This window comes from Rhamphochromis sp. 'chilingali', assembly GCF_963969265.1.
Source record: "Rhamphochromis sp. 'chilingali' genome assembly, chromosome: 4".
Lineage (NCBI taxonomy): Eukaryota > Metazoa > Chordata > Actinopteri > Cichliformes > Cichlidae > Rhamphochromis > Rhamphochromis sp. 'chilingali'.
The window spans coordinates 40,626,019-40,652,966 of NC_137948.1; the positions used below are offsets into that span (position 1 = coordinate 40,626,019).

The 26,948-nt window shown below is 42.3% G+C and overlaps 1 protein-coding gene across 2 annotated transcripts in view; it reads left to right on the forward strand.

Moving 5' to 3' along the window:
- LOC308395830 (voltage-gated delayed rectifier potassium channel KCNH1-like) overlaps window positions 1–26,948 on the forward strand; it is a 103,260-nt gene that overhangs the window by 34,121 nt on the left and 42,191 nt on the right. For both annotated transcript variants that reach the window (XM_080880817.1, XM_080880818.1), the window contains 3 exons: window positions 11,817–12,246; window positions 22,803–23,002; window positions 24,298–24,550. In XM_080880817.1, coding sequence (XP_080736943.1) covers window positions 11,817–12,246; window positions 22,803–23,002; window positions 24,298–24,550 — 883 coding nt within the window. The remainder of the gene's footprint in view (window positions 1–11,816; window positions 12,247–22,802; window positions 23,003–24,297; window positions 24,551–26,948) is intronic.

Here is a 26,948-nt window from a genome sequence, read left to right on the forward strand (position 1 = left end):
ATATTGGAGGAGTTAATTCTAATTCTTCACACGACATTGTAGAGGCATGTCAACCAAGGCAGCCCTACATCATCCAGGGCCATCTGGAAGTCAGGGTCTATTGCATCCACCCCAGGGGCCCTGCCACCAAGGAGTTAACAGCCTCAGTAACTTCGGCCCCACTGATAGGGAAGTCATCCCTGTCATTCCCACCCATATAGAAAAGAAATAGTAAAAACTTACATGATTTACTCATGAAAGTGGCCACTTTCTCATTACTTTCATATATTGTTTTAGTAAGTATCCAAAACATACAAGTTTCATTATATAATTTTTCACTCTTGTATGCTTTTCATACAAGTTTCACACAAGACAGATACAAACTTTATAAGATTTATATATATCTTTTCCATATGGGCAAACTTACCGTCTGAAATTTTAGTTCCGCACATCAAATAATTTTCAAGAAAATTTAGTTAAATCTGTGTATATTTGTCATTTTCAAAACCTGGATCACTTGAATCTCAAATCATCAGGTTTTTGGGGATGAATCTTCTAAAGGTGGGTTGGTTCCAAAGTGTGGGTAATCTTGACAGAGATAAAAGACAAACATAGAAAAGGCTGAAGGAACAGAATAGGAGCACACAGCTGGATTAACCTAAGGATATAAAAAACAGAAACTCAAAACTTTAGACTTGAAATAACAATATCAAAGGAAATTTTACCAGGTGTAGGGAAAAAATAAACATAGACATATAAACATTAGGAAATGGCTGACAGCTCAATTCCAACAATACATAATCCTCTTTCAAATAAATAAAACTCTAGAAAGAACCAAAAACCCCAAAACTCATAACATAGACAGCCCCAACAGCAAGTGTGCCAGAAGTGTAAAAGGGTCAAAAAGCTATTATCCTATAAGGATCACCTTAGCCTTCATTCGCATCCACTCAAAGTCATCCACTGAGCATAAATATTTACTATATTGAAGAAGAAAGATGTGTAAAAGTATTGTGAGCTTACTTGGGAAAAGTGACGAGACAGAAATCTCAAATATGAACAGGAATTCATAAATACTGATGTATCACCCTGTTTCAGAAAATCATTTCTTCTGTTGACATTTGGGCATTTATTGAAGAGGAACAATGCACAGAACTCTATAAGCCTCAGCCTTAGGTAAGGTAAATAAATAAAAAAAATGGCAGTGGTGCCACTATCGAAACTTTGGGGCATTACTGGAGATTGACAATTCATCTCTTCTTCCACAACATCGCAGGATAAAATACTGTCCTTACTCAAGAGTACACTTTAGCTAACTTTCAGAAGAGTTGATTCTGTTAATCTGGACATAGTACTTTCAGTGTTTCCTTACTTATCCAAGCGACTTCTTCGGTTTTAGCTGAATGCAAGTTTCCCCAACCTTATAGAGAGTACATTTGTATGATTACTGAAACTAGCACCACTGACGAACGATGGGCTGTGAGGTCAGTTTCTTGATTATTAATATGCACATTGTCATGATTATTAATCAACAACCACTGATCATGACATGCCGTGAGTACCATTCACAGAGAGTTGGGGAATGGCTGCAATCTCAGCATTGCAATATAGTAAAAGATGTAACGTCCTCAATTCAAAGATAGTCTTTCCCCACTTCACGTAAATGGTCTCCTTGACTCCTTGCTCAAATTACTGTTCCTCCCTGTCCAGGATGCGTGTATCCTCATCTTGGAGTATACATGCATATGTATAAAGTTCCCCATTCGCACCTGTGGGCGGTTAATCCTTCAAGCTCAGGTCCTCTACCAGAGGCCTGGGAGCTTGAGGGTCCTGCGCAGTATCTTAGTTGTTCCTAGGACTGCGCTCTTCTGGACAGAGATCTCCGGGACAGAGATCGCCGATGTTGTTCCCGGGATCTGCTGGAGCCACTCGCCTAGCTTGGGAGTCACTGCACCTAGTGCTCCGATTACCACTGGGACCACCGTTACCTTCACCCTCCACATCCTCGCGAGCTCTTCTCTGAGCCCTTGGTATTTCTCGAGCTTCTCGTGTTCCTTCTTCCTGATGTTGCTGTCATTCGGAACCACTACATCGATCACTACGGCCGTCTTCTTCTGTTTGTCTACCACCACTATGTCTGCTTAGTTAGCCACCACCATTTTGTCTGTCTGTATCTGGAAGTCCCACAGGATCTTAGCTTGGTCATTCTTCATCACCCTTGGGAGCATCTCCCATTTTGACCTCGGGAGTTCCAGGTTGCTCAAGAAATGCTCTTTGCTCTTTTAAAGGGAGAGTACCTAGCCACTGGTACAGATATGTAGATGAAACCTGGGTCAAAATCAAAACACGAGAAGTGGAATCCTTCATTGCTCACATTAACGTTGTGGATAAAAACATTAAGTTCACCAGGGAAGACACAAAGGATAACTGTTTGCCTTTTCTGGACTGAAGAGAATGGAACCCTCAACATTGAAGTTTACCGGAAGCCCACACACACACGGACCAGTGCCTCCTCTTTGACTCCCACCACCCCCTGGAACACAAACTTGGAATAATCAGGACCCTACATCACCGGGCAGAGAATGTTCCCTCTAAGCCTGAAGGGAAAAAGAAGGAGCACACACACATGTAAAGGAAGCGCTTAAAACATGCGGCTATCCTAGATGGGCTTTCATCAAGTCAGCAAAGAGGCACAGAGAAGAAGATCAGACACTAGGGAAGATAAGAAAGAAAAACGCAACAATATTGTCATCCCCTATGTAGCCGATGTATCTGAAACACTAAGAAGAGTCTTCTCCAAGCACGACATCCCAGTGTACTTCAGACCCCGTAACACACTCAGACAAAAACTGGTTAATCCCAAAGACAAAATTCCTAAACACAAGCTGTACAGTGTAGCGAGGAATGCCCAGACCTCTACATTGGAGAGACCAAACAGCTACTTCATAAACGCATGGCACAACACAGAAGAGACACCTCCATGGGACAAGACTCGGCGGTCCATCTGCATCTAAAGGACAAGAGTCAGTCTTTTGAGGATGCCAATGTACACATATTTCGGACAGAGAAGACAGATGGTTTGAAAGAGGATTAAAAGAAGCCATTTATGTCCACTGTGAGCGAATGTCTTTGAGCAGTGGTTTACGGTGGTTTACGACACCATCTATAATTTTGAGATCCCTTCCCAAACGCCTTAATGCCCGTTCTGAGATTCCTTCCCAAACGCCTTAATGCCCTCTCCTGGGCCTCTAACCTCAGGAAATCACATGATAGGGTGGGGCTAGGTTTCACAACGAGCTCACCCAAAACCTTGGCTGATTATGACCTACACCCAGCTTCTCAGATGAGAGGTGAAACGTCTTCAAGCAACCTAAAGAAGTCCGAGAATGGTCATTGTAGTCTACGATGACAGAGAACCTGCACAGACAGGTAGGTGTACAGTTTCGCTAAACCAAAAAGACTATCATGAGAAAATTTTGTCACTGCTTAGTGACGAAAATACATATGAGTCCCTGAAACGAAACCACGGAAGTGACTACAGGAGGAGGGTGATAGACCATCTGAAGCAGTTAGAACAGGACAATGCTATTGACCGGACCTCATACCACAGGCTATACCCAGAGGAATCTACACCAAGTCTGTATGGTTTACCGAAGATACATAAATAGGATGCACCTTTAAGACCGATTGTCTGTATGATCAACTTGGTTATGTCTGTGAAGGTTCTCAGTCATCCAGGTCATCGTAGTCAAAGGAGCTTGCAAAGAAAAGCGTCTGGACTTCTTTAAGTTGCTTGAAGACGTTTCGCCTCTCATCCGAGAAGCTTCTTCAGTTCTAAGGTCAAATGGTGGGGAGTACCAGATTTAAACCTAGTGGGAGTGGTCTTCAAGCAACTTAAAGAAGTCCAGACGCTTTTCTTTGAAAGCTCCTTTGATCAACTTGGTTACCTATAACATCTCTTATTTTCTGGCTTTGGTCCTCAACCCGCTGGTAGGCAGCTCTGAACACCACATTCAGAACCCCTTGGATTTTGTTGAGAAGGTGAGAGATGTCATTATGGAGGCACATGAAACCATGGTCTCGTACGATGTTACATCTCTCTTCACTTGCATCCCAGTCACGGAAGGGAGGTAGTTCGTAAGAGATTACAGGATGATCCCAACCTCAGCAACAGGACCACTCTCCGCATTGAAAAAGTCTGTTTGTTTTTGGAACTGTGTCTTCATTCCACCTATTTCACATACAAGGGTCAGTTCTACAGGCAGAAACATGGGTGTGCCTTGGGTTTCCCAGTTTCACCCATCATGGCAAATTTTGTACATGGAAGAAGTGAAAAAGAGGTCTTTATTTTGTCTACCTTGGAACACCACAAAGTCATTGGTTCAGGTATGTGGATGACACTTGGGTGAAAATCAGGACGTACCACAATTCACGGATCACATTAACTCGGTGGACAGACACATCAAATTCACCAGGGAGGATATGAAAAGTGGCAGGTTTGCCTTCTTAGACAGTGAGATCTCCATCAGTAATGGGGGACATCTAAAAGTCGATGTGTACCGGAAACCTACGCATATGGATCAGTATTTAAGGTTTGACTCTCATCATCCACTGGAGCATAAATTGGGTGTCATCAGGATGCTACAACACAGAGCAAACACCATCCCCACAGACACAGCGGGCAGAGAAGCAGAAGAACATCACATCAAGAAGGCCCTGAGTGAATATGGTTATCCCAGCTGGACATTTGTCAAAGCTGGGAAGGCTCCTAAAGAAAGCTCCAGCCGATCCAGGAGATAAGGATAACCGCTGACGAAGCGAAAACCTGTAGTGATCCCATACGTGTCAGGAGCATCGGAACAGTTGAGACATATTTTTTCTAAACACCGTGTCTCTGTGGGTTTCAAACCTCAAAAAATGCTGCGCCAAAAATTGGTCCACCCCAAGGATCAGGTCCCCCGACACAAACAGAGTAACATAGTGTACGCTGTTAAGTGCCAGGAGGATTGCCAGGATTTATACATTTGGGAAACCAAACAACCTCTGGCGAACCGAATGGCACAACACAGAAGAGCTACCTTGTCAGGCCAGGACTCTGCAGTCTATTTACACCTACAGGCCAGTGGACACTCTTTCAATGATGAGGATGTACACATCCTGGACAGGAAGGAACGCTGGTTTGAGCGCGGAATCAAGGAGGACATTTACGTGAAAAGGGAATCGAGGAGGGGGCTTCTGTAAGCCATCTTACAGTGCTGTGATTGCAGCCATTCCCCAACTCTCTGTGAATGGTATTCATGGCCATTGATCAGTGGTCTTTGATCAGTGGTTGTTGATCAGTGGTCATGAGAATTTGCATAATCACGATGAAGGAACTGACCTAAGTGCAGTCGAAAAAACCCTCAAGTGCTATCATGAAAGTGGCTCACATGAGGACCGCCCCAGGAAAGGAAGACCAACAGTCACCTCTGCTGCTGAGGATAAATTCATCTGAGTTACCAGCCTCAAAAATTGCTAGTCAAGAGTACTTCAGATTAGAGTTCCAGTAGCAGACACATCTCTACATCAACTGTTCAGGGGAGGCCAAGAAACACAAGGAATGTACATTAGACCAGTGGAAATCTGTGCTTTGGTCTAATGAGTCCAAATTTGAGATGTTTGCAACCATGCATATGGAGACCATCTCCTCACACAAAGACACTGTGTCTTTGTGTGAAGGGATGGTCTCTATTTGCATGGTTTCCATCATGAAGCATGGAGGAGGAGGTGTGATGGTGTGGTCAAACTGTTGGGGATTTATTCAAAAATGAAGGCACAATGAGTCAGCATGGCTAACCCAGCATCCTGCAGAGATGTGCTATCCCATCTGGTGTACGTTTAGTTGAACCATCATTTATTTTTCAACAGGACAATGACCCCAAACACACCTCCAGGATGGGTAAGGGCTATTTGACTATTTGACCAAGAAGGAGAGTGAGGGAGTGCTGCTCTAGATGGCCTGGCTTCCACAGTCACCTAAACTAAACCCAATCGAGATGCTTGGGATGAGATCGATTGAGGAGTGAAAACTATTTCAGGTGACTACATCATGAAGCTCAATGAGAGAATGCCAAGAGTGTGCAAAGGAGTAATCAAAGCAAAGGGTGGCTATTTTGAAGAATCTAAATCCTAAAACATTAGAATTTATGTTATGAGTTACTTCATAGTTTTTCATTTGCTACACAATTCCACACGTGTTTATTCATAGTTTTGATGCCTTCAGTGAGAAGCTGCAATTTAAATAGTCATGAAAATAAAGAAAAACCATTAAATGAAATTAATTAAATTGACTGGTAGTGTATATTTACCTTTTAGTTAAAATATACTAAAAGGCAAAAAAATGCATATATATAAAATTCCCCTCTTGCCCCTGCTGGCAAACTTTATCCTTCAAGCTCAGGTCCTCTGCCAGAGGCGTGGGAGCTTGAGGGACCTCCACAGTATCTTATCTGTTCCTAGGACTGTGCTGTTCTGCATAGAGATCTTGGATGCTGTTCCAGGGATCTGCTGGAGACACTCCCTTAGTTTGGGAGTCACTGCACTAGGGATGGGTATCGTTTAGGTTTTATCCGATACCGGTGCCAAATCGGTACTTTTGAAACGGTGCCGGTGCTCAAACGGTGCTCAAACCGGTGCTTAAAGAATGGAGAACACAAAATTGGTCCAAAAACCTCTCATGTTCAGCTGTTTTTTGTAAAAAGATAACAATGTTAGCCTTTTCTGCAGCTATGGGGCATATATGGCATCACTCTTGGCTGGAAGCAGTGCTTAAACAATGGAAAAAACACAAACTTTGTCCAAAAACCTCTCATGTTTAACTGTTTTCCACTTTTTCTTTGGTCATTTTAGCCTTTTTGGCCAGGGTGAAGGGAGTATCTGCCATCAAACAAGAAGACAGCTGCATGTAGCTATGATGATGTTTGCTAGTTCACCTTACATGCATTAATGTAATAACGTGGTTAGCCTACTCAACGTAAATTACACACGAACAACATTTAGCTACTCACGCAGAGAAGAACGGCTGCTGCTGCCATCATCATCCTCATCATTTCTGCTACACTGGCAGGGCTAGGGGCCAGGACTCTCCTCTTCGTGTTTTTGGGGGATGTTGCATAACAGGCAACCCACCCGCAGTAGATGCGCTCGGTGTGAGGTCTCGCAGCAAGCTATCAAATACGGCGCATTTCTGGGCTTTTAAAAAAAACGCTATGCGTCGCCAGGTGTTTCATCGGATTCTTGGTGTTACCTCCTTTGACAGTATCACAGTATCAGCTTAAAGCACTTGTTGCTGCTGAGTTTGCATATTTTGCTGTGAAGTACAGCCAGACTTTTGACCGCTTCGCCTTGGACATTTTTAATCTGTAGCTCTGCTCTAACAGAACGTACGTACCTGGGCCCGCCTACTATCCTCGGAAACGTAAAGTGATTGGCTAGAAGTGTATCACAGCTCAGGAAAAAAAAGCACCGAAATAAAGCACCGAAATGTGCGCTGCTTTTCGGTCTGGTTACTACCGTTTATGTCAGAACCGGTGCCATCATGGCACCGGACACCGGTACCCATCCCTACACTGCACTAAGAGCATTGATTACCACTAGGTATTGCCTTCACCTTTCACATCTACTCAAGCTCTTCTCTCAGCACCTTTAGTTCTCTAGCTCCTCATGTTCCTTCTTCCTGTCCCATTTTGACCTCTGCTGTTATGTGCTGGGCTGTCTCAGGGGCACTTTACACTGCCTCCATCTGGGGTCTTGCCTTTCATGGTATGATCTTGTGCCACTTCCTCTATCTGCCAGGGGTACTATGCAGGGGCCTGATGATTTTTCTCTTTGCTCATCTTCTTTCTCAGGTTTCTGTTGCCTGCTGTATTCACTAAGCACACAGTCTGTTGTGGCCATCTTCCTGATGGATGTTTGTTGTGTCATCCTGGAAAGTGGTTCTGACACTCACCAGTCCTCAGTCTTCCTTGTTCTGCTGGGTGTACAGTCTCAGCATGCTGGATTTGGGGTGAAACCCTCCATGCATGGTCAAGGAGGGTTTTATGTTTCCTTTATGTTTCCTACCATTTGTTTTGTTTTGTTTTTTGGCAAAAAAGAATAAAACCTTACTCTTCTGGATGTCCTTCCTTATGTCAAGATCTGGTTTGGTACAGTTGCCAGTGCTCCTAGGTGTTGCCCACTTCTTGAGTGGTAAGAAAATAGAATAGCTTAGTGAAAAGGGAAGTCTGGGTTTCAAAAAAGAAAAGAGAGACACGTGGAAATTACACTCATAGCAAGTCAATATGAAAGAAACTGCTCGACTTCCCTAGTATTAGTTACCTTACTTCATTTCTAATGGAAAATAATGTTTTGGGTTTTTTTTAGCCGACATGTAATCGGTGCAGGCAGACCCTTTGAACATGTTATATTTATATTCATATTTTTTCTACACACAATTTATTTTGTGATAATAGTATATTATCACTACAACCCACATAACCAGAGTGTTTTTGGAGAAGTGTGTATTGCTTTGGATATATTTTGCACACTGTCGATGACTAATGCAGGTGAAGAGAGCTTTCATTAAGCTAAATCATATTAAAACCCAATCTTTGCACAGTGTTATATTTTTAGGGCCACCGTGATTTGCAACATTAAACTAACACTAAATTGGGCTAATATTTTTTTCATGGGGCCCCAAATCCCTGGTGGCACCCCTGAGTACTCTTCCCCATTCCACACTCTTTAAGATTATGTTAAGCAGCCTGGTCAAAAGGTCCACGGCCTGCTCTTCTACACATCTCCATACCTCCATAGGCATGTCATCTGGACTGACTGTCTTTATCTTTTTGTGGCTATTTCAACAACATCTTTACCCCTCTATTCATCTTGACCTTTAGTAGACCTGGCTGGATTTTTACAGTGTCACATGAGCTCCTCGATTGTTTCTATTTTGTAATGATACTGATTGTAAAATACTTTAACAGTGCTGTTGCTTATGAATTAGCACAATTTGTGCAGCTAATATTTTTTTATTAGAAGCTGCAGTGTTCAGTACATCAACATAACAACAAGTTGACTTGTTTTTTCATTTAGTCTTTTACCTTATTGGGTAGTATAACTGATTTCATTTTAATCTAAACAATTTTGACAATAAAAAGAATAGAATCAACATTTTACACTGTAATGGATTTGTTGGTGAAATTAAACACTGACTTATCATTTTTGTTTTGGCCAGCCTATTACAGAATGAAGTATCACAGACTGAAGAAAAAGAAAGAAAATCCATCCATCCACCCATCCATCCATCCATCCATCCATCCATCCATCCATCCACCCATCCATCCATCCATCCATCCATCCATCCATCCATCCATCCATCCATTTTCTTCAGCTAATCCAGGGCCAGGTTGCAGGGCCAGCCTAAGCAGAGAAGCCCTGGACTCCCTCTCCTGGGTACCTCCTCTAGCTTGTCAAAGGATTTCCTAGGCCAGCCAAGAAAAATAATCTCTCCAGTGTTTCCTGTGTCTGCCCCGTAGCCTCATTCAATGCCCAGAACACCTCACCCAGGAGGCGCCCAGGAGGCATTCTTGTCAGATGCCTGAACTTCCTCACTGGCTCCTTTCCTACTCTGAGCCCCACCCGAATGGCTGAACTCCTCACCCTATCTCTTAGGGAGAGGCCAGGTAAATCTTGAGAGAAAGTTCATTTCCACCACTTGTATCCGCAATCTCATTCTTTTGGTCACTACCCAAAGCTCGTGACGATAGGTGAGGGTAGGGACATAGATCAACCGGTAAACTGAGAGCCTCGCTTTTATACTCAGCTCTCAATTCCCCACGACGAACCGGTACAAGGCATCACTGCTGCTGCAGCACCAATCTGTCTGTCAATCTCCTGCTTACTTCTCCCATCACTCATGAACAAGACCCTAAGATACTTAAACTCCTCAACTTGGGGCAGGAACACATCCCTGCATTTAAGTCGGCACTCCACCCTTTTCTGACTTTTGGAGGTGCTGATTCTCATTGCCGCTACTTCACACTCGGAGCTGCTGGCTGTCACTTGATGAAGCCAATAGAACCACATCATCTGCAAAAAGCAGAGATCAGATTCTTAGACCACCCAAGTATAAGCCTTCCCCCACTTGGCTGCGCCTAGAAATTCTGTCCATAAAAATTCTGAACAGAAAAGGGCAGCCCTGGTGGAGTCCAACACCCAATGAGTCCAACTTATTGCTGGCTACGCAGACCAAGCTCTTTTAGCAGTTGTATAAGGATCGAATGGCCCATAGCAATGGGCCAAATACCCCATACTCCCGAAGCACCTCCCACAGGACAGTCTGAGGGGTACAGTCAAATGCCTTCTCCATGTCCTTAAAATACATGTAGACTTGTTGGGCAAACTCCCAGGCGTCCTCAAGAAACCTGAAGAAGGTAAAGAGCTGGTCTAGTGTTCCATGACTGGGACAAGAACCACATTGTTCCTCCTGTACCGTGGTTGGACTAACGGACGGACTCCAGCACCTTGGCATAGACTTTCCCAGGGAGGCTGAGGAGTGTGATCCCCCCATAGTTGGAGCACACCTTCCGGTCTCCCTTATTTGAAGATGGGAACCACACCCCTGGTTTGCCAATCCAGAGGTACCACCCCTGATCTCAACGCAAGATTGTAGAGGCATGAAAGAAAAACAAATTCAACTAAACTAAAATAAATGGGATTCAACAATGGGATTCAATACTGTTGCCATCATGTTCTGTGTCAGACCATATCATCACAATTGGTTTGGTGTCATGTACTGAAATTATAGATTAGAATTAGATTAGAATGTTGGATTAACAGTCTTACAAAATAAAAATAACAAAAAATAAAGCAAACATGGCAGTTCAGCTTCTTATTAACATGTATTGTCATCAATAAATAATTATTTCTATGATAACCAGAAAACAGAACTTATCATTTAACAATAATTTTAATGAATTATGTCAAGGACATGGGGGGAAAAAACAAACAAATGATTTGTTGGTATTCCTAGAAATGAGGGGGGGTAAGTTGGTGAATAAAGAGATCTATTGATCCGTTCTCTTCCACTTATCCTTATTAGGGTCGCAAGGTGGCTGTAGCCTATCTCAGCTACCATAGCGAAGTACACTCTGAACAGGTGACCAACCTGATGCAGGACTAACACAGCAAGAAAACAGCTTGTAATGAAGTGAATTTTCAGGTCAACCATTTCCAAAAAAAAGCATCAATGAAAGTCTCCACTCAGTTTCCACTCAACACAAAGAGAGGCCCCAATATAAATACGTAACACTGAGTGGAATAACAGTTAAAAGTGTTTTATTACATGAGAAATTACAATCGAGATTGATGCAGGCTAAAAGATGCAATGGACAGCAAAAACAAAGACATCAATATTTCACAGTTTGTTTTTATTGATAAAATCTGTTTCCTTTTGTTTGAAATCTGGTTCAAGTTTACACTCATTCAACAAGATCTTCACATAACAAGATACGTGACTGACATGTCACATACTGATTAGATGATGATGTGATCCTGCATAATTATAGGTTACATGGTAAAAATAACAATAATAGCAAAGTTATTATAAGCACACAGTTTGTGTGAACTGATGCCAGCATGTTTGATGGAAAAGGCCCCTTAGATTCCCATGATGAGCTGAATGTTTGAAACAAGAAAAATCTTTCATAAAATTAATTGTTTCTGTACTCTTCTTTCACCTTTTTTCTCTTTATTTGTCCCCCTCCCTCCTACGGTGTCATATTTTCTCTTATCTGCTTTATCTCTTCTTTCACTTGCAGGGAATCAGCAGCCTTTTTAGCTCTCTCAAAGTGGTACGTCTGCTGCGTTTGGGTCGAGTTGCCAGAAAGCTGGATCATTACATTGAGTATGGCGCTGCTGTGCTGGTTTTGCTGGTTTGTGTGTTTGGCCTGGCAGCCCACTGGCTGGCCTGTATCTGGTACAGCATCGGATACTATGAGGTGATTGATGAGAACACCAACACTGTGAGGATGGACAGCTGGTTGTACCTGTTAGGAGAGACAGTTGGGACGCCATACAGATTCAATGCCTCGAGCTCAGGCATCTGGGAGGGCGGGCCCGGTAAAGACTCAGCCTACATCACTTCGTTGTACTTTACCATGACCAGTCTGACCAGTATTGGCTTTGGAAACATAGCACCAAACACAGATGGAGAGAAGATCTTTGCTGTAGCCATGATGATGATTGGATGTGAGTCCTTGTCATTTCCTTTCAACTTATTTCTCTGTGCCAAATATGCAAAACATTTCTGCCTTCCAGTTGTTTTTTGAGTTTATCAAGGTACTTGGCAGGAAAATTGCTGAACTTACCAGTTTTTCTGTGGATTTGACTCTCTCAGTGTCTTTTTTTCCCCTTATGACACCAGACAGACTCCATGATGCTGAGACCAGGTCTCTTTCTATAGTCTCCAGATTATCTCTTGCACTCTCTTTGTACTGCTCGTAAATCATTTCTTCCTGTCAAAACAACTTATTTTAGTTCTTTATGACTCTGACTGGATTGTCAAACATCTCCCCATTGATATTAAGGCAGTGTCAGCAATCTGTAAAGTCTTAGTCTAGGCTTTGCCATGTTTAACCAACCTAACGTTACAGTATACAACCTGGTAAATCCTGGAATATCTGTAGTTATACTGTACACCCGAAAAGTAAGGAGCTAAAGCATGCTCTTTAAGCTCTAGTCAGCTGCTACCAGAGAGGCCTTTCACAACATACAGCCTTTGTTACCGTCATTGTTAATATAAGCAAAAGCTTCTCACAACACTGTCAAAATGAAACATCCAGAGAGAGAGGATATTATGATTCATAGCTCTGTCAGTCAACCTACACGTGAATAATATTTTAATGATCAAATATCCTGTCCTATTCTTATGTGTGTTTGGTTTATATTAATGTAGGACTAGGTAAACTTAAACCACAGGACTGTGTGCAATGTCTGTGTTTTTAAGTTCAGGTTTAGTTTATAGATAATTGTCCTGTTAGACCTCCAACTGTCTTTCGAAGCAAAATTAATGTAACATCCTGTGTTCTCCAACTTGAGTGTATTTAAATATTTATAGAAAATATATAAATTTAAATATAGAAAACTATTCATCTCCATCTAGTTTAGTGTACTAGAAATACCACTGACAATACCACTGTCTTTTTTTCTTGCGGAATTGCTGACCCCTCCCAGAAACTATTGTTAGGCTTCCATTGCATTTGCTCTTGGTATTCAGACTCTCCAGAAGATACATTTCTTTTTCTTTTTCCCACCAACAATATCATAAAATGTTCTGTTCCCATTCCTACTCTGCAGAAGATAAATCTTTCTATTCTAATGTCTTTGTCTTTGCACTATAAATAACAGTCTATTTTATGTAACTGCTGAAAGTAAAGGCAAGCAGACAGTTTCATGTTTTCCAGAGCAGAGAGGACATCTGCACGTAAAAGCTTTTCCTCACTGAGCTGAAGAATGAGGAGCTGTAGGGTTGACAATTTGTCTCCTTGATCGGAAGCTCCTGTCACCTTGTGTCATATCAGAATCTACAGTCTGTTAGCCTAGATCAGCTTCACACACCTAATGTTGCAGAAAAGGTAATCAAATGAAATAGGTGTCTAAAGCTTCGCTTGCAAATTGAAAATAATGAAAATATCTGATTTGTGATGGCATTGTTAGGCAGCAAACCTCAGAAATTAGGCCCCAGAGTGTTTAATGAAAATCCATTTCTAACCCAGTTTTAGTTGCTGTTTTTGAGTGTGCAGTGATTTATGTGGCTGTGAGAGCTTGTCCCTTTGAAACTCTTGTAAAGACGCTGTACTGAGACTATATTGAAGCTACCAAGCAGTCTGGTCTGGGTAGACCATTTGGTTTCCTATTAGAATTCACAAGGAACGAAAGGAATGAAAGCTGTAATTAGCACACCTTTCTTGTCCACAAAGTGGCTGAAAGCCTCTGGAGAATCAGTTTGGGTCATTAGGAATACGAGTGAGAGAGTTATAATGCTAACTGCAATATCAGGTTGGAATCTGCAGGAAAGACAAAAATAGATGGTTAATTTCCTTTCCAGAACATTCTACATCTGTGATATCTACATCAGAGATGCTGGACTGAAATCTGTTCATCACTTCTGTGATAATACCAAGAGATTCACCATTTTATGTAGCCTAAGGAGCTTGGAAAGAACCTCATCATGAAATTTCTTTAAGTTTCTTGAGGACATTTCATCTCTCAACCAAGAATCTTCTTTAGCTCTAAAACCAAATGGTGGTACAGAGTACAGTAGTTACAGAATAATACTTTGCCATTTTTGCAGTGCACATTGAGGAGAATGGAAACCTTAACACTGAAGTTTACCCGAAGCCCACAGACACAGACCAGTACCTACTCTTTGACTCCCACTACCTTGTGGAACACAAATTTGCAGTAATAAGGACCCTGCAACACTGGGTAGAAAACGCTCCCTCTAAGCCAGAAGGGAAAGAAAAGGAACACACACATCTAAAGAAAACTGTTAAACCCAACTGGGCCTTCATCAAATCAGCAAAGATGCACAGGAGAGAAGGTCTGACACCAACTTTGGGCAAACAGAATGACAAACGGAACAACACTGTCATTCTTTGTTTATCAGGTTTATCAGAGAAACTCAAGAGAATTTTATTCACGCATGACATCCCAGTGTACTTCAGACCCAGCAACACCCTCAGACAAAAACTGGTTAATCCCAAGGAGAAAACTCCCAAACGCAAGCTAAACAAAATAGCTGCATAGCATACAAACAAAATAGTGTATGCTATGCAGTACGGTGAGGCTCGGACATACACTGGAGAAAAGAAACAGCCACTCAGTAAACCCATGGCACAACATAGAAGAGCCACTTCAACAAGACAAAATTCAGCTGTCTATCTGCATCTAAAGGATAAGAAGAAGAAGATAGATGGCTTAAAAGAGGAGTGCAAGAAGCCATCTACAGTGGTGTGAACAAGTGTTTGTCCCCTTCATGATTTCCCAAATTTGTTTTTGGTATATTTACCACACTTAAATGTTTGAGATCATCAAACAGATTTAAGTATTTCACAAAGATAAACACAAAATTCAGTGAATGAAGATGTTATTATTAAAGGGGGGGGGGGACAAACCTACATGGCCCAATGTGAAAAACACACATGCATTCATACTGATAAATGTATGTGCAAAAGTTTTGAGCCATCTCCATTTCTATGTATTTTGCTAGAAAAATGGTAAATAGGTCCAGCAATTTCTTGAAACATGGAAAAGCATACATCAAAATACAGTATGTTTGACATAATCAAAAACGTTTCCTAATGAACTTGAAAGTCAATTCTAGATTTGTATCCTTTATTCTTTATTCCTTCATAGCCTTAACTTTCTTTCTCTCTTTCGCTTTCATGTAATTTTTTGAAACAATCTTTGGGAAAAAGGTAATTCCAAAGCTGTTCTTTGGTGGTTGAATGCCTTTACTTGTTTTCTGTCAAAATGATCCCTTCAATAATGTTGAAGCCTGAGCTCCGTGGAGTCACTGCGTGACCAATATCATTCCATTTTGTGTTTCTCTATCCAAATTTTACTGCACTGGCAGTGTGTTTCGGATCTTTGTCATATTGAAAAATTAAGCCACTGCATTTATAATCCCCAGCACCACTTGCTGAAATGCAGCCCCATCCATAACAGCGCATTCACTATATTAGATTGGTGTAGACACTCAGTCTTGTACATCTCTCCTGATGTCCTCTGTAAATATTAACAATGAACCAAAAATTTCTAATTTGTATTAATCACTCCATAACTTGTTGCCACTGATTTTCAGTCCATCTTTTCTGTATTGTGACATAGCCTAGCTTTTTCTCCCTATTTCAATTCTTTAAGAAATGTTTCTTGATAGTCACTTAGGTCTTTGTTGAATTTTTGTCTTTCAGATACTGCTCATTTGCTGCTTTAGGTCTGACTTTTGTTCTTTCATTTACAATTTGTGTAGTTTCCTCAAATTTATTGAGGACAAACTGTGCACCATGCAAAAATATGGCAAGTTTTCAACTAATAGTGTTCCTATCCAGGGGGGTCTCAGTGGCTGTAGGTAGCTTATGTGACGGAACAAAATGTGCTCCTTTGGAAAACCAATGACACCCACCAGAAATGATGTTTTAATAGCGAAGTTGTTCAACTCACACCTGGGTGACCCAATGGAGGGCAGCTCCATGGGTAGATCGTGGTACATATTGAAGATTGGGTAGACCTGTGCCAGGGTCTGGTTCCTCTCTGAGAGTGAGACGGATGGTGCCTTCAATTTCCCTGCAGCAGCGTTCTGCCATATGGATCAGTTCTCTGACACAGCTGCTCCCATACCAGGATGTGATGTGATGGAGGATGCTCTCCACAGTGCCTGTATAGAAAGTCCTGAGGATCCCTGGAGAGACCCTGAACTTCCTCAGTTGTCGGAGATGATACAGGCACTGCCTAGCCTTTTTGGATTAGACCTGAATGTGGGCAGACCATGCCAGGTCTGAGGAGATCCACTTTATCCATGTAGGCCGCCCAACACCACTGTGCTATCAGCAAACTTCACAATGGTATTGGAGCCATGGGTGGCCACCAGAGATGGGCTACGCGTTACTGTAATCTGATTCCTTTTTTTGAGTAACGTGTAAAGTAAGGGATTACTATTGCAGAAAAGGTAATTAGATTACTGTTACTTTCCCGTAAGCACGGTGCATTACTGCGTTACTAAAACCATGATTTTTTTGCGAGAGTGTCTCATGTCAATGACGTAAGCGAGTGCGACATTCGTGGCGACAGCTGTGTGCAGATCAAAAATGGATAATATAACGAGTGCGGGAGAGAGTATGAGCGTGCAGCGTTTAAAGCGTGGAAGTACTGACCTTACTTTGAGTTTGATTCTGTAAAAAGTGATAAAAACATTAGCGTCCGCTGCTCACTGCGTGGGAAGAAAACTTCTTTTTACAGCGAAAAAAACCCTAAATGTCTGAGTAAGCACCGACAGTACGCTGCCACAGCAATGTGTAATTCACAGAGAAACTGCCGTATCCTTCCACTGACCGCTGCGGCACACCTGCACCAGGGCAAACCTCCGCCTACCCCACTCCTGCTTTACAGGTGAAAATAGAGCAACAGGACCGCTGAGTCTTTGATTTTATTTATTTTCTGCTGTGTTTTACGTGCATCTATTTGATAGAGTGAGTGTAAACACAAAAAACTATTTTATTTTATATGCTGGAAAATGCAGAAATTAGGTTTAAATGTTAAACAAATAAAACAAGTTTAAAAAGAGACTTTTTCATTTGATTACATTTTATATGATGGATTATGCAGTAAAAGTAGAATTGGACTAAAAGATCTATTGCTTTATTACCTATTTAGGGGATAAATCATGTTTTAAAAAGTAAATAAGTAACTAAGTAACTGATTACTTTTGTAAATAAGTAATCAGTAAAGTAACGGGATTACTTTTTGGGAAGTAATCAGTAATTAGTTGATGATTACTTTTTTCAAGTAACTTGACCAACACTGGTGGCCACACAGTCTGAAGTATAGAGGGAGTAAAGCACTGGCGACAGTACACACCCCTGTGGCGCTCCCGTGCTGATGGTGATGCTGTTCGAGATGCACCTGCCCACCCTCACCACCTGAGTTCTGCCAGTGAGGAAGTCCAACACCCATGCACACAGACGACTGTTGAGTCCTAGATCCTTTAGCTTAGTGAACAGTCTACTGGGCACTCTTGTGTTAAACGCTGAACTGTAATCAAAAAACAGCAGTCTCACATAGTTACTCTGTTTCTTGTCCACGTGGCTAAGGGTGGTGTGCAGGACATGGGCGATGGCATCCTCTGTGGATCGGTTGGGTCAGTAGGCGAACTGGAGCGGATCTGTGGTGTTTGGGATGGAGGAAGAGATAATGTTCTTGAACAGCGTCTCGCACACCTCCGTAACCACTGAAGTCAGTGCAACTGGCCGGTAGTCATTCTGGCATGAGGGCTTGTTGTTCTTGGGCAAAGGGATGATTGTGGATTTCTTGAAGCATGCGGGGAACACAGACTTAGCCAGGGATTCATGGGAAAGTACCACACTTACATTTTTCGGCTTTAACATGAAGACGGTTTTCAAGCAAGCATTGTAAAACAGAGCCCACACAGAGATTTTACGACCTATGTGGGGATTGTGTTTCTCTAACTATGGGAAACCTAGAATGATAGAGCGTCTAGTAACCTGAATGTGGAAAAGGTGAGTGATTCAAGGGAATCAGAATCGGAGAAACTTAGGGAAATTAAGTTGTCATATCAGCATGTTTACAACAAACAACAAGCACTCATATAATAGGAGTGTAGAAACAGAGTTATGATAGATATATATTAAGATAAATAGATAAATATAGAGATATAGGTATAAACATAAATATACATATAAATATAAAAAAGACAAATATGTGTGAAAATATTTCATGGTGTACAAAAGTGACCAGGGTGCATTGAGGTGTGATTAATGCTGTTCCACATGTGTGGATCTGATCCACGTAGATAAATTAAAGATTCCGATAGCAGTGGGAAGGAACGACCTCCTGTAACATTCCCTCAGGCAGCAAGGTTGAAGGAACATGTTGCTGAAACTGCTCTTCAGATTGTCCAGTGTGTTATGGAGTGGGTGGGAGTCATTGTCCATGATTGCCAGCACTCTTCCCAGCATTTTGTTACTGATCACCACCTCCAGGGTGGCAAGCTTCATGCTAGCAACAGACTCAGCCTTCCTGATGACTTTGTTCAGTCTTTTTGTGTCCTTCTCTTTGATGCCCGCACCTCAGCACACCCCAGCAAAGAAGATGGTGCTCCCAACAACAGACTGATAAAACGTATAGAGCAGCTTGCCGCATAAGGATCTGAGCCTTCATAGGAAGTAAAATCAGCTCAAACCCTTTTTGTAGGCAGCTTCTGTGTTGGCAGACGACTCCAGCTTGTGATCCAGATGAACTCCCAGATACTTGTAGGATGTGACTATTTCGACGTCAGTCTCACCAATGCAGGATCTGTTTCTTCAGAAGTCCTCCATCAGCTCCTTTGTTTTGGCCACATTCATCTGCAGGTGGCTCACCTCACACCACCTCACGATTGATCAGTCCTCTGTACTTCTCTTCCCTTCCCATGCCCACACTTCCAATAATGGCCGTGTCATCAGAGAATTTCTGGAGGAGACAAGTGTCTGTGATGTACTTGAAGTCGGCCCTATAGATGGTGAAGAGGAAAGGGGACAGAACAGTTCCCCGGAGTGCTCCAATATTGCTGTTCAGACTCTCTGACACACAGCTCTGCAGTCTCACAAACTGTGGTCTGCCTGTCAGGTAGTCGCTGATCCACTGGACCAGTGGAGCCTCTACCTGCATGTCCTCCAACTTCTCTCTCAGCAGCCCAGGCTAGATGGTGTTGAAGGCACTAGAGAAGTCAAAGAACATTATCCGAACTGTGGTGTTGTGTCTGTTGAGGGAGGAATACGCTCTCTGCTGCAGATGTATCACTGCATTGTCCACCCCTTAAGTGGGGCTGGTATGCAAACTGCAGAGGGTCTTGTGAGTGGAAGGCAAAGCTCACTGACGAAATCGAAGTCGATTAAGCTCTGCTCAGTGCCCAAATCTATGAGCGCATTCAATGAGTGAGACACACGGGGCAAGCTAATAGTCACAGGGAGCATTAGACAGGGCTTAGAGCTAACCGTGGATCCGCCTACCCGTATCCCCATACCTCGTACCTTTTCCTTTCTTCAGAAGTAACTGCCAAAGGAGCTGGACCGGAACGAGAAATGGGAGCGGAAAGGAAGAAAGATCACTAGGTTCAGTAGTTCCTCTCAACCAAATCCTTGAATGTGGCCAGCTCATCACAGGAAGCCAGGTGGTCCTGCATCTGATCATTCAGGGTATGATGGAAAACCCCACGGTGCAAAAATCAATAATAAATTCTGCTGTACTGCGTTTCCCTGCCTGAGATTTAATTTAATTTAATTTAATCTCTTTGCCGCACTGCCCTCAAAAGCAAGATGAGAAAAGGTCTTTTTAAACTCACCCAGAATAGCATCATACGGACACATGGAAACTGGACAGAACGTGAGAAACACTTCAGCCTAAGCCAGTGCTCCTCCCCTGGTTCAGCACAGAACCAGCTCGGGGTGAGTTGCAGTTTGTCATTCTCAAATGTTGGGTAAGATCTCATCCTGCTTACCCCCAATAGATTTACATTGTTCAGTTAGATGTTGTAGAACCTGTTCATATTGTCCTAATTACACACCTTGCTTGGCAATTGCAGAGCGAACCGGGTCTGTTGGGTCCATGGCTTGACCAGTCTGTACTGTCACAGGGCAGCCCAGAGGCCTGCGCAACTAAAAGGACCCAAAAGCAGGCTCAGTAAACTCAGCGATCAAATCACACATGTTTTATTCAGTGAGAAGAACTCCAAGTGAGAAGACACCCAAATCCACAATAACCCAACATGACCTATCACAAATATTTACACGACTGTACATAAGAATTGGGAAGTGGCGAGGAATAGACATAGGGAAGGCTTGAAACTTGAAAAAGGCACAGAAGACAGGTTTGTTAACAGTCATTTAACATGAAGTTAACTAGTTAAGTTAGTTAAGTTTTTTTTTTAAAGCAGCTTGACTGCTTTGGTAGATGGGAGAGAAGTTTCAGCTTTGAGTGTGTTTGTGAATAAATTAATGTTACAAAATAAGAAACATCTTAACTGCTGCGCACAACAGCTCAGTAGTGGACCTATAGACCTGGCATCTGTTCTGAACCTGCTGTTATTGTTTTAACACCAACTCAGCTCCACCTCTGTGCTGAGGCTGCACAGTAACCTTTCGGGAGGTCACAGCAAGTTCTCTATGCTGCGGTCAGCTCCACACTTTGACTGTGTTCATAGTGGATGACAGCAGGCTCCTGCTGCATGCTGGATGGGGTCGGCATTGATCTGATGACCCAGAGTGCATACTGCTGACAGGCAGTGAGGGAGAGCAGCTGAGTCAGGGATAGACTGTATGGGCTCAACTGATGGGCTGAGCTGTGGATTTGCTAAAGGTTAATTTTTTTATACAGAGAAACACCAGTGCACACGTTCATTACCTTGTAGGAAATACAACAGAACTTTCCAAAGAAACATCTTTAGAGTAAAAAAAAATTGCCTGTTTGCTAGAAATGTCCTCTTGCTTAGAGCACCTCTCAAATGATCACTTACATGAGGTGAGAATAGCTAATCAGAGATTTTGTCTTTTTTAATATGTTAGTCTGGGCTGGGAAATGAATGTCTCTGTATGATTTACAGCACAAAACGAATGCCAGTCCTGTAATGTAGTACACAAGCCACAGTTAAAAACAGTCACACGGCGCTTTATAACAAAAATGATGATCAATTTAGAATCCCCAGTTAACTTGGTATATGTTATAAGCATATGTTAGGACTGTGGGAGGAAGCCAGAGCACCCACACAGACACAGTAAGAACATTAAAACTCCACAAAAAAAGGCCAGAGTCAACAAGGAGATTCAAACCTTTCAATGCTGTAAGATTACTAAACTTCTGCACCGTCCTCTACTGTGATTTCACTGAACAAAAACCTTAAACCATAAAAAATCAGTTGCAACTATTGAGCATTTACATTTAAGTGCCTGATTAACAGAAAGTAAACAGATGATAAAACTGAAATTATGTTTCTTTCCGGAACACTTCTTTGTCATTGTTATTTCAAAGAGTGTTTTGAGGTCTATTAAGTGAATCACACAACATGTTGATGTGCTTTTACAAATCTGGTCTTTTCTCTGCTGTTGATTTCAAAAAAACTTTCAAAAACCTGTCACTTTTTATTATCTTTCACTTCAATCTCTTTGAACTAGGAGCTAAATGAGGAGCTATTTGTAGCTGATATAATGAGGAGTTTCAGAAATTTCAGACAACTTGTACAAGTATTCTAGCATTGCTATGGATAGAAATTTCCTACCCAACCTAGCACCACTGATTAAAAGTGGGCCGTGAGGTCAGTTTCATGGTCATTAATATGTTAGTGACCACTGACCATTGATCAGTGACCATTGATCAATGGCCATGGGCGCCATTGACAGAGAGGATGCAGTCACTGCATTGGGAGATGGTGAAAGATGTACCCTTTGGCCCCCTCTGCGATTCAGAGACGGTCTTTCCCTTTTCATATAAATGGCCTCAACCAGCATTCCTCCCTGTCAAGGATGTGTGCATCCTCGTCATTGACAGAGCAGTCACAGGGCTGTAAGTGAAAATTGACTGCAGATTCCTGGACTGATGAGTTAGATCTTCTATGGTCTGATGTGACGCCTTCATATTATTTATCAGAGTAATTTGTCGTTGTTTGAATCAAAAGACTCTTCAGAGTCCTCTGTCAGCTTAAGCAGAGTTTATTCGCATGACTGTGGCAGTGGTCAATGGAATTAGATAGTTAATGGATAAAGGCATTTCATGCATCTCATACTGGACTTTCGTATGGTCTTCACATTTTTGTATTTTCTGTTTAAACTTATTCTGTAACACAATAAGTTTTTAGCATTTCATATCTTATAATATGGTATTTGAGCACATCTACAAGTGACTGAAGTGATTGCTGCGACACTGAAATTCTGTTTTGTGAATAATAAAGACAGGTTTGACAATATAACATCTACAATGTAACAGTAGGTTTTGTAGAGAAGTATAAGAACTTAATGTTTTTTGTCCTCTGTTTACAGCGCTGCTGTATGCCACCATTTTTGGTAACGTCACCACCATCTTCCAGCAGATGTATGCCAACACCAACAGGTACCATGAGATGCTCAACAGTGTGAGAGACTTCCTCAAGCTCTACCAGGTCCCTAAAGGCTTGAGTGAGCGTGTGATGGACTACATTGTGTCCACCTGGTCCATGTCAAGAGGCATTGATACTGACAAGGTAAGAATTCAGTCCAAATCATTGTGTTATTGGAAGTGAAACAGCTGGTTGTGGTTGTATTTTTATTTATTATGAATTTTTGCTTCTATACAGTTATAGCTACAGTTTTAGCAGTACCATCACTGCCCAACCAAACTGAAACCAGAATTCTTAAATTTTTAAGTTAGTTTTGAAAAAATGGAACCATTCATTTCCAACACCAGGCCGGGGTCTTTCTGTGTGGAGTTTGCATGTTCTCCCCGTGTTTGCGTGGGTTCCCTCCGGGTACTCCGGCTTCCTCCCACCGTCCAAAGACATGCAGCTTGTGGGGATAGGTTAATTGGAAAATCCAAATTGTCACTAGGTGTGAATGTGCGAATGAATGTGAGTGCGAATGGTTGTCTGTCCCTGTGTGTTGGCCCTGCGACAGACTGGCGACCTGTCCAGGGTGTACCCTGCCTCTCGCCCTATGACAGCTGGGATAGGCTCCAGCGCCCCCCGCGACCCTGAAAAGGATAAGCGGAAGCGAATGGATGGATGGATGGATGGAACCATTCATACTCTTCTGCACAAATAAATCACAATATATTTCCATGAAGAGGCTGCTACGAAAACTGCAACCACTAAATACCTGCAAAGAGTAAGACAAGTCCTGAGCAGTCAGCTGAATGGAATGAACAAGATCTGGGCAATCGACACTTATGCCCCACTGGCCACCGGATACCTTGCTGGAATAATAATATGGCCAAAGGAGGACATAGAAGCCACTGACATCAAGACAACAAAGCTGATTACCGTGCATGGAGGGTATAAACCCTAAATCGAGCATCTTGAGACTGTATGCTAAAGAGAAGGAAGGAGGCCAAGAACTAGTTAGTGTCTTTGTTGTCCAGGATAAAACAACAAAGATCCATGAATACATCAGGAAGGTGCCACAGCCAATCCTGTACTTAGTCAATACTTCAGGCAGTCATGACCAAAAGGTTTGGCAGTGGAACAATGTTTATTCCATGTGCAACTTCAGTTTTTATTGATATTAGTTTTTAAATGTTTTGATGATACAGTGAAAAACAATCTCAAGGATTTCATAAGTTTCAAAAGTTGCTGGTGAACTGCTGGTGAACAGTAAGTAGAATGTAGTTCATCAGCATGGAAATGAAGCATAAAAAGGGCAGCATCATTATGTCTGCATTAACTGTATTTCTGTTTTCACGTCAGCTTAGGAAATCCTGAATATAACTACTGATGACATTTTAGCAATGATCATTATTTATCTGGCTCTGTGTGACGTCACCTTGGTCTAACTCTGTTTGCAGGTGCTGCAGATTTGTCCAAAGGACATGCGAGCAGACATCTGTGTCCACCTCAACAGGAAGGTGTTTAAGGAACACCCGGCATTTCGCCTGGCCAGTGATGGCTGCCTGCGGGCTCTGGCCATGGAGTTTCAGACCATCCACAGTGCCCCTGGTGACCTTATCTATCATGCTGGAGAGAGCGTGGACAGCCTTTGCTTCGTCGTGTCAGGATCGCTGGAGGTCATCCAGGACGATGAGGTGGTGGCCATTTTAGGTGAGGGTCTTCAGTTAGAGAATAAGGCTAAGATTGTTAAAAAATGAAGCTTTAGTCTTTTTAAAAGACAGTGTGACAGTGGGAAGGAAAAACTTGCTTTTAAGCAGGAAGAAACCTGTAGCAGAACCCAGCTCATGAAGGGGCAGCCATCTGCCGCGACCATAGGGGATGAGAGTGGGGAAGACCGGACAAAAGACATGCTGTGGAAGAGAGGCAGCAATTAATGGTATCTAAGTAGCCTAGAGCTACTGCAGCATAACTAAGGGAGGATTCATGTTCACCTGATCTAGTCCTAACTTTATGATTTGTCAAAAATAGCTCTCCATTTCTAGTTCTCATCCCCTACTCTTTCTGCAGTATTTTGGATCAACGGAAGGCTTTTAAAGGAGTCTTTAGGACAGCCTGATAATAATGAATTCCAGTAGTCAAGAAGTCTAACCTTGCCTGACCTCGTTTTTCAGGATCACCCTGAGAAAAGATGTTTCTAATTTAGAAACATTGTGTATATGAAAGAAAGGAATCCTACATGTTAATTTAATATGCAAATTGCAGGTCATATCCTGTTCAAAAATTCAAAGATATTTAGGAGTTTTAGTTTTATATGAATTTAGAAGCATTAGAGATCATCCAGGCCTTTGTGTCTTAAGGCAGTCCTATAGTTTAACTAATTGATGTGTATCATCTGGTTTGTGGCTAGATAAAGCTGGGTACCTGCATAGGAGTGAAAATGTATGCTATGCCTTTTATTGATATTGCGTAAGAGAACAATATATAATGGAAACAGAATTGATCCTAGCACAGATAGGAAAAAACTCCATTCCTCTTCAGATGATAAGTTAGCTGTTTTACCACTACTCTTTCACAATTTTTTTAGATAAAAGGAAGGTTGGAAGTTGGCCTATAATTAGGCAAATGAGCTAATTATAGGCTAATTTGTGAGCTAATTATATTACACCTTCCCCATTGCCGAGTAACTAATTTGTACATTTCTTATAGCCCATTTGTTGAAACAAAAATGATTTATTGTCCATTGTACGCTCTCATAGTAGTGCTATTAACCCTCCACACTATGTGGACCAAATATAAATAACAGATCAATGGTGTCTTTCAAACGCTATTGCTTCTAGTTAGACACACACACTTGGCAGATTATTTGTTACTTTCTGCATGATGAGAACGAAGGCTGTCTAAAATTGATTAGTTCTGGTGGGTTGCACCGTTGCCAGCAGCTGAGATGAATCAGTTCAGTCGGGCAGCCCCATGGCCAACAGCAGCGCTAGAGCCAATCCAGAGGACGGCCCGCATAGAAAATGGCAGTGACACAGGGCAAGCTGTGAATGGAGGCTGTTGGGCAGCTTGGCAGGTGGCTGGCATGCAGGACCAGACGAGGTGGATCCTGCAGGCGATGGCGTGGGAGCTGCGGGTAGAGGAGCTGCAGGTGACGATGTGGGAGTCGCGGGTGGAGGAGCTACAGGCGATGGCGTGGGAGCTGTGGGTGGTGGAGATGAAGCAGGACCAGCAGGTGCGGAAACGTCTGGCAGCGGAGACGAAGCAGGGACAAACTGAACTGAAATACACATGCGGAATTGACAACTACAATGACAAGACAAGGAACTGAGGGAAACTGAGGACTTAAATACACAGGCTAATGATGATGGTGATAAGAGAGTGTTGAGTACACAGCTGAACTTAATGTAACTAATCACAACAGGACGTGGAACTAGACATAATGCACATAGTCAGAAGGTTACCACACTAAGACAGGAAACACATGGACTATAAACAGTGAACATAAACAAACTGAAAACACTGGATCAACAACCCAGGAACCCTGAAACATACATTTTAGAGTCAAATGTTCATCTACCACTATTATTACTATTCATCTACCACTAGAATATAGAAAAAGGTCACACATCAGCTGTCCAAACCTTGTGATGTACTGCTGACCAAAAAGAGCACAAAGTTTCATTTCACATTTGCCCAAAAAACATCTTGATTAGTCTTTTGGGAAAATATTCTTTGGACTGATGAGAAAATCTGTCTGTGTAATACACTATCACAACTCCTTTTTCCTTTCCGGCATGGCCACTACTGAAATAGGGAAGGCATGATTAGAAGATGCTCACCGGCTGCGAAAGCCAGTCTCCCCTGCCACCCACTGCACATGCTCCACCCAGGTCTCACTGTGGATGACAACATCATCTAGGTAGAAGCAGTATATGTAGCTTGTGGACACAGCATGCGGTCCATGAGGCGCTGGGGATCTGACACAAGCCAAACCGAAGAAGCATTGTAACAAAAAGTGAGCAGTGCCTAACCAGTCCAGGAGCTCGTCGACCCGTGGCATCAAACTGTGAGATCTCATTCACCTTGAGATATTCAACACAGAACCATA